Source organism: Euprymna scolopes, chromosome 36, assembly GCF_053919585.1.
Source record: "Euprymna scolopes isolate OS-2025 chromosome 36, ASM5391958v1, whole genome shotgun sequence".
Classification (NCBI taxonomy): Eukaryota; Metazoa; Mollusca; class Cephalopoda; order Sepiida; family Sepiolidae; genus Euprymna; species Euprymna scolopes.
This window is the reverse complement of record NC_136517.1, coordinates 50341400-50350027: the sequence shown is the minus strand read 5'-3', so window position 1 is coordinate 50350027 and position 8628 is coordinate 50341400. Positions and strand designations below refer to the sequence as shown.

The following is an 8628-nucleotide window of genomic DNA, read 5'->3' as shown; positions in this document are numbered from 1 at the left end:
GAGTGATAGAAAGATGTTTAACATTTTAAAAAACTCTTCTATTTGTTTTTTATTCTTGTCTCCGGGCAATGCCGGGTATGACTTCTATTTAAATATCAAACTTTAATATTTTATATATGAAAATCAGCTGTTGTAAATCGGTGACTCATTGTGACTTAATCAATAATCTGGGGATGTCATTACAGTCTTTTTAGAAAGTCAGAGTCAAAGACTTAACCATTCCTTTTCTTTTTCTTTCTTGGTTTTGTAAACAAACAAGAAAATAATACAAAACATTTTTATTTTGTTTTTCGTAGTTTTAAATTTCTTGACTTTGAAATAAAATTAAAAATAAAAGTGAAAAGAAAATTATCATTGTATTATTTTATTTATTTTTCTATTTATTTTATTAATCACTCACACAAACCCTTTCTGACCGACGATCCATAAACCGTCAAATCAGAAGTTGACTCCTGTTTTTACACATCACCACTTGGGGTTCGTGGCAGTCGCTGATTGGTTGATTCCCGGTAATGTTCCACTACACGCAGAAAAGACACATGTGAACTGCCTTACCCTAGTAAAAGTCATGTCGCTAAACCGGGCGACTTTCACACTTCTCCAACCATTCTTCTAGATAGAATAATATGCGTGTCTTTCTTACAACGTAATTCCCACCAAAGAGGGTCTGTTGTGTGTAGCAAGAACTTAAAAATATTACAAAAACCACTCAAATATATGCGATCCCCCTTGTAGATATCGGTGGTTATTATTTTTGTTAATACGCTACCCTACCTCCCAAATATTTTTGGATTCGCTCTTTCTAGTCATTGAAAAATTCCACATTTGTTATTGTGGATGAAGACACGTTTACTTTTTTAATTTACAAAGAATTCTCGGATTTTCAGAAAGTTCTCCCCCTTTTTACAGTACTTGTGATATCGTCGGCTTAATCATGTATTATATAAGTAACTTAATAAGTAGGTATCTTCCATCGGCAGCTGTGGTAATTTTTGTTATTTTATTATTGGGCAACCCTTTGGTCCGGGCGGAAAAAGAGGAGGAAGAAGATCCTATGATTAAAAAATGTGAAGCGTGTCGAAAAATTGAAGATCGATACAGAGACGTGAGTATTGACCAATATTTCATTTTAGTATCATTTATTATTTTTAAGAACACATACGAACTGTAATCCTCGATTTTTGTTTACTTATAAATGTTAATTCTTTCTATCTGCCAATTTAAAGGCTTCAAAATCACTTTCGAATCTGCCAGTCTACGGCGTGTCGTAACCTCGTGTGTTTTTTTTTTTGTTTTTTCTGGAGATAGGGCATCCTACTGGGTGCCAAGTAATTCACCCGCTATTTCAGACACTCCAACCGAGAGATCTTTAAGAATCTAACTGTCTCTTTAATGCAGTTGTTTACATTTCTCTTGCATTTGTTTCGCCGGGTATATTCACCAGGTAGTTCTTTAAATTCTTTTTCTGGGGCCCGGTTCCTCCTATAATTACTGGAATGACGGAGATCTTAAGATTCTAGATTCTTTTCATGTCTTAAGACCTTGGTATTTCGTTATCTTCTCCCTTTCAGCTGTTTTAAAGGAACATCATTAGTAGGGTTATGACAACAGCATATTCTTTTCATTGTTGTGACTTTCGGGTATATGTCCGACACAGGTAGACACAATTAAGCAACCAAAAACACATACATATCACTCTACTCTACATAAAAACATAAGAGTGCTAATGCAGAGAGTGGTCTGGTCCGTCCGCGCTATTTTTTAAAATGTTATTTCCACGTTTAAAGTTTTATGATTTTTTTTTTTATTATTCAATTGTAAGGTTAAAGTACAGAATAGGTATAAAACACCTTCCCCTCCCCATGTTAAGAATGACTTTTTATATAATAACGTTGTTATTTCAGCACGGATTACTCTCTGCATGAGTACCAACATAAGATATCAATGGATACATACCTGAGAATCAAAACAAGGAAAAGAATATGCTATTGTCGTAGCCCTAATCATTAGGTACACAGACTTCAACTAGGGTTGCTACATTCTCTTTCTTGTCCCATCACTATGTCTATGTACGTACACTGTATGTGTGCGTGTATGTCACGCACAGGCAGTTTTTCGACAGTGAGAGTTTATCCACTAATGTTGGAATTTTTTTTGTACCAATAATGGTGCACCCCCCCCGTTTATATTTATTATTTTTTATCTGGTTCTTATATATGATTTTCTGTATTTCGTATCCTTTATGATTTTTAGTTTCGTATATTTTGGATTTGTATGAAACTCCCTTTAATTTAAGAAAAGGGAAATGCTAGCTCCGTGATGACGTCATGAGCCTACCAGCGCGTATTTCGCCCTCTTTTGAAATTCCACGGATGTGGAGATTGGGCGTTTGATTCATTGCCCCACACTGAAAATGGAATTTCGATGAGCCTCCTTCAAAGAAGAAAACCCCGGCAAGAATACCCGGATATGTGACGAGACATACTTATGAAAACTATGTGACTACGGTTTTGCACGTATTTTAGAAGGAGTGAAATTATTTTAAAGAAAATACCTTATTTTACGGGACAAGGAATCTCCTACAAAGAAGAAAACCCGGTAAAAAAAAAAAAAAGAACCCAGACAAGTGATGTGGTCGTGCTTCTGAAATCCATCTGTGTGTCTACGGTTTGCACGCAAACATGGAGGGAGAGAAAATTCTAAAAGGACTTTAGACAAAAAAAAAAGAAAAAGGCATGTACCTGACTGGCTTTCAATTTGTGAGTACGTTCCTAAAATTTATTTCATATGCGAGTGTGATTAGGAGATACTATTTTTTAATCTTATTATTGTATTCGTTAATGGATGCAACATCTTCATTATAAGAACCAGTGTTATTTTTTTTTATTACATGTTACCTTGGCGTTTCATAAGTTTAATGCCCGCAAAGGGAAAAATTTGCCACTTATTATTGTAAATAAAATCTCTTCTTCGTTTCAAAGCAAGACCTTTATATTTTATTCTTTACCCCCCCCCCTTTTTATTCCATGCTGTCATTTTTTTTTTGTTTTCAGGTTAGTTACTTTAGCGTCGAATTTATCTGGAAGCAAGATAAAATTCCGACATTTTGCAAATTTTTCTTCCTTTATGTGAAAGTAGTTGGAAAATTTCTGCTTTTATTTGAAAGCATTAGGCAAATTTTGTCCCCATATTAAATGCATTTTGCAAATTTATTATTCCCTTTTTTGGAACATTTTGAAAGTAAAGTGTATTCCTTTTTTCATCGAGATACGTTAATTCTCTTTCGGTAAATGCATTTTGCAAGCTTTATCCCTATATTAAATGCATTTTGCAAATATTTTTCCTCTATTAAATACATTTAGCAAATTTTTGTCCCTTATTTGGGACACTTTGAATATTAAGTGTACCTTTTTCTAATCGAGATACGATTTAATTCGTTTTCTTTCAAGTTAGGATTGAATTTAACCTCTTGAAATTTCTGTTACCTCCGCTACCTGACACTATCAACGTCACTTAGATCCGTTCGACTACTGTGAATTTCTTCCATTAGTTAAAGGAATTTTCCAAATTTATTTTCCCTTATTTAGAAACATTTTATAAGTTTACTGCTTTTATTTGAAGGCATTTTGCGAATTCATATCCCTTATTTCAGAATACTTTTCAAACTAAGTGGTCTGTTATTTCGAATAATTTAGCGAACTAAGTTACTATACGCCTTGTATGATACGACGCGTGTCCCCCCCTTCTATTTCGAGACACGTTTCTGTTATTTATTATACGATGCGTGTCCTCCCCTTCTATTTCGAGACACGTTTCTGTTATTTCCTCGTCCACAACACCTGTCTTATTGATGCTTTCCCTTCCCACTTGTAACTTAGCGCGTCTGTTAACGCTCTCCTTAAAACATTCGACGACTACTATCACCATTGAGTTAAGGTGACTGTTATTTTCTGTCCCTAGTCTGCGAATAAGAAATCCTACTAAACTGAGGTAATTTTATTTCTCATCCTAATTAGGCGTGTTTGATAGTTTTTGGAAGCTGGATTTTCCCCACTTTAAGAAACGACTTTTATCTAACTATACTCTCGTGGGGAACCTAGTAAATAGAGATGCTGTGTCCGAAACCGGTGTTAGTTATATGTTGGTATTTATCCCCAATATATATATATATATATATATATATATATATATATATATATATAAAAAGGGAATGAGTATATACCCTATCTTAATTTGTAGTGAACACGTGCGTTCTCTCACATGTGTTAAACGTCTCTGGGTTGTGAATTAACCGGACAATATTATTTCAGATATTGTATTATGTTGAAGTCTACTTTACCTAAAACTTGTTGAATTCGCATGTGTGCGACTACTTTCGTATTTTATTGTAGAAAAGGATTTCTTATACGTTGAAGATATTTATAATTTTCAATAGCGAGTCCATACCCATTTGCTTTGCGGCCTGTGTTATTCTAAGAATTTGAAAATACAAGTCCCCTTTTTCTTTCTTAGCCTGTATTTGCATTTGGTGATTTGGATTCTTTCAAACATACACATGTGACATAGTGGCATGTACCGTCCCCCGACGTAGTTGTATATTTAAACTCTCTTCCCACTTTTTTCCTCTGTTACATTTCAGTGAGGATATTGCTATAAAAAGTGTTAAATGTTCATTTTCTAGTCTATTAACTTCCATATAGAAGTTTGAATTTTAAATTCACTTAATTTTAATTTTAAGCCATAGTGACCCTTTTAATTTGTAACTGGGGATTGTACCCCTTGATAGTTTCACTGCTCAATATACTGCATTGGTCTTGTTTTGTTTGTGCTATGAGGAAGGAAATTTATGCGAATACCTTTGTAACCTTTGTGTGTGCATTTTTTTGTGTATAATTTTTGAACGCCTATTTTTTGTATTTGTTTGGATTTATTCCATATTTTTGAAAAAAAAAAAACGCTGCACGATGTTGGTTACTCGTTCTTCCGGATTCCTTGTAAGGAAATGAAAGTTTTATTTAGGGAAGATTATCGTCGTCTTGGATTTATTGCGGTTGCAGAAGGAATTTCCCAAGCCTTATTTTATGATAGTAGAAGCGGATGCTGTTAATGTTGTAGTGTTCTTGTCCCAGGTTCGATTCATTCTTTCGAGGTTGGCAGATGGTGTGGAGTGTGATTCCTTGTGTAACACTGTGATATTCAAAACCATTAAGGAGATGCTTGGTGAGTTACTGACTACTAAGCCCGAACGTCCAGACTCTGAAAACTGTTTGCTGAGTGCTGGCAAGTTTGGCTTGGAAAATGTTGCATCACTGTCTGAAAGCAGTGTTGTAAGTGCCACTTCCGAGGATCTGCGTAGTCAAGCGCTGAAGTTTGATTTTTCTGGCGGGCAGTTTGCCAGTAGTATTTTAAAGAAAAATGTATTGGGAGTGAGATTCCCAGGTATCATGAATGATACCACTCGTGTTCACGACTTGTTAAGCGTGGGCATGAATATTGTGAAATTTATGGAGGGATTTCCATGGGATGTTGGAATTGTTTTACCCTCTAAAAATTTGAGTTTGAAAACTCACATATGTAGTTATTCCCCGCAACTTTGTCAGAATAATGAGGAACTTAATCATGACTGGGAGATATTACTCGGGTCATGTAGTTCTGACAATAGCCAGTGGTTAAAGGACAGGAGTCTATCCTGTGTGAAAGTGCAAGCTTTGTGCACTTCTTTAAGTGCTAATGTTAGCACTGGGAGAGAAATTCTCCAAGGATATAGGGCAGAAAGCACTACATCGACCTGTGAACGTGTAAAAACTAAGAGGTGTTTTTATTTAATGTAAAATGTTTATTCAGTTCGAAAAACATAGTGTTTACCGATATAGTGGAAAATTTAAAATGGCGCCGGATTCTCTGTTTAACACGGTAAGTTTGGGAAAATGAGTTAAAAATTAAAAAAATATATACAAAATACTGTTAAAAACCCACCGAATATATGTCAGCCTATGTCACCGTAATATATATTGAGTGAGTTTCTAACCGTATTTTGTTTAGTTTTTTTTTTAAATTTATTTATAACCCCTTTTCCCAAACTTACCGTGTCAAAGAGAGTCGGGCGCCATTTTAAATTTTCCAATGCATCAGTAAACACTGTTTTTCGAGCTGAATAAACGTGTTATATTAAATAAAAACACTAAAAAAAAAATTATCCAGTTAGTTAGGTAGAAAAGTAACTCCTCTTGCCTTTGGTAACATTTATTTGTTATATATTTGTTTTTTTTTGTTTTTTGACAACTTTTTCGAATCTGTGTACAATACAAACTCCCAAAATAATTTTTTTATGAGAGTACCCAGCGTAAAATAAAGATCCCCAATCTCCCCATGTTAAGAATGGCTTTCGGAATAACCCCCCCCCAACCACGAAAGCCGTTCTTAACATGGGAGATTAGGGGGTGTTTATTATTATTACTGTCTGACATGAAATTTTAACTTAAAACTGTAAAATAATGATTATCAACGAATGTCATATTTAAGAAATGATATATTTAATGTAAACTCTTTGTCAAGAACTTTGCAGCTAATTCTACCTTTGCGATCAAGGTCGCCAACCCCCAATATTTCCTCCTGTATCTGAAAACACACTGTGATATACGTATATCTGTACGTGATGTTGCCAAGCTAATCAAAAACCTTGATTCCAGTAAAGCAACTGGCCCGGACGGTATTCCAATTATAGTACTCAAAAAACTTCAACCTGAACTAGCGCCCATACTTACAAAACTATTTAAACGTTGTCTTAAGGAGAATAGTTTCCCATCTCCCTGGAAAATTTCATCAGTATGCCCTGTATTTAAGAATTCAGGTGATTGCTCATCCCCCTCTCAGTACATGCCAATAAGTCTCCTGTGCGTCATGAGTAAGTTGCTGGAATCTGTGTTAAATACAGAAGTAATCAACCATCTCAACAAAAATTACCTTCTTAGTGACACTCAATATGGTTTCCATTCTGCTAGATCTACAGCAGATGTGCTTACAGTTATATCTCATAGGATTAGCAAATCTCTTGACGGAGGCAACCTTTCTAGGGCAATTGCTCTTGACATATCTAAGGCCTTTGATAGGGTATGGCATAAAGGTTTACTTCATAAGATCTCTAGCTATGGTATAGCTGGAAATGTCTTCTCAATTATTAAATCATTTCTTTCTGATAGGTTCATAAGAGTAGTAGTTGAGAGGCAAAAATCAGAAGCTCACAGTATTAATGCCGGTGTCCCTCAGGGGTCCATCCTGGGCCCAATTCTTTTCCTGATCTACATTAATGATCTTCCAAATCACATCCTTACATCATTTGTAGACATTTATGCTGACGACACTACCATTTATGGTAGCACATCTAAGACAGTAAACGACCAAGTTCTCTCCAATTCTCTCTCCTCTGATCTTGAGCATGTAGTACAATGGGGAAAGGAGTGGCTGGTTACTTTTAATGCATCTAAAACCAAGCTTCTCTCTTTACATCATCAACATTCTGATCCCCATCTGGCATCAATTGAAATGAATGGCTCTCGTCTTCAGGAGGCTTCAAGTTTTGACAAGCTTCTGGGCTTGACCATTACTCCTGGTCTTAAATGGAACACGTACATCAAATCTGTTGCCAAGGCCGCTGGAAAAATGGTGGGATCTTTCTATCGATCCAGTAGATATCTCACTGCTGATGCAATTCTCTATCTATATAAGAGCCAGGTACATCCAAGGATGGAATACTGTTGCCACATCTGGGCAGGAGCTGCTAGCAAGGACTTGTCCTGCCTTGATAGAGTTCAAAATAGACTTCGTAGCCTCGTAGGAGATGTCCTTTTCTCTTCCTTGCAACCTCTATCTCACAGAAGAGATGTTGCGAGTTTGTCTCTGATGTATCGTTATTTTTATGGAAAGTGTTCGACTGAGCTTCAATCTATGGTCCCCCCTCGCAAAACTTTCACAAGAAACATTCGTCTAGCTGTAAACACTATCAATAATTCCCCCCACTCTTTATCTGTGCCTAAACCTAAACGTAGATTCCATGAACAAAGCTTTTTTCTTAGAACTGCACGCCTGTGGAATTGTCTTCCGTTTTCCTGCTTTCCGGCTGACTACAATATGGTTGTCTTCAAGTCTAACGTAAATAAGTTCTTGATGAGCCGTTCCATATAAGTTATCAAATTTAACAAATTTTCATTACTAATGATTATTATATTGTCCAATTTCTACTGTACACTCTTTAACCCTTATCCTTGAGTGGCCTCTTGGCCTTGATAATGTATTGATATCTATGAAAAAAAAAAAAAATAAAAAAAAAATAACAAATATTTATTTTACGTGTCAGCTGTTTTGTTAATATATTTTAACCTTTTTTTTTTTCCAAGGCTGTTGCATTTTTTGATTTGATTTTTGAACGTTCAGTTCATGAAATCTGAACAAAATATGCTAGTTTTTTTTTTTTTTTACATGTATAAATTTTCAAGTTGTAAATAAAGGAAAGTAAAACGTTTTCCTTGCTGTTTATGGATGTCAGGCACAAACAAATAGCAGACGATAAAACTGCGACGGAAACCTAAAAATGAATTAAATTTTATTTTTAATCCCAGTTAAACCAAATTC

The 8628-nt window shown here is 35.3% G+C and overlaps 1 protein-coding gene across 1 annotated transcript in view; it reads left to right on the top strand.

Moving 5' to 3' along the window:
* The first annotated feature begins 473 nt into the window (after window positions 1-473).
* LOC145260466 (cysteine-rich with EGF-like domain protein 2) overlaps window positions 474-8628 on the top strand; it is a 75996-nt gene continuing 67841 nt past the window's right edge. The window contains exon 1 of the mRNA XM_080118544.1: window positions 474-1105. Within this exon, the coding sequence (XP_079974670.1) occupies window positions 935-1105 (171 nt within the window). The 5' untranslated portion in view covers window positions 474-934. The remainder of the gene's footprint in view (window positions 1106-8628) is intronic.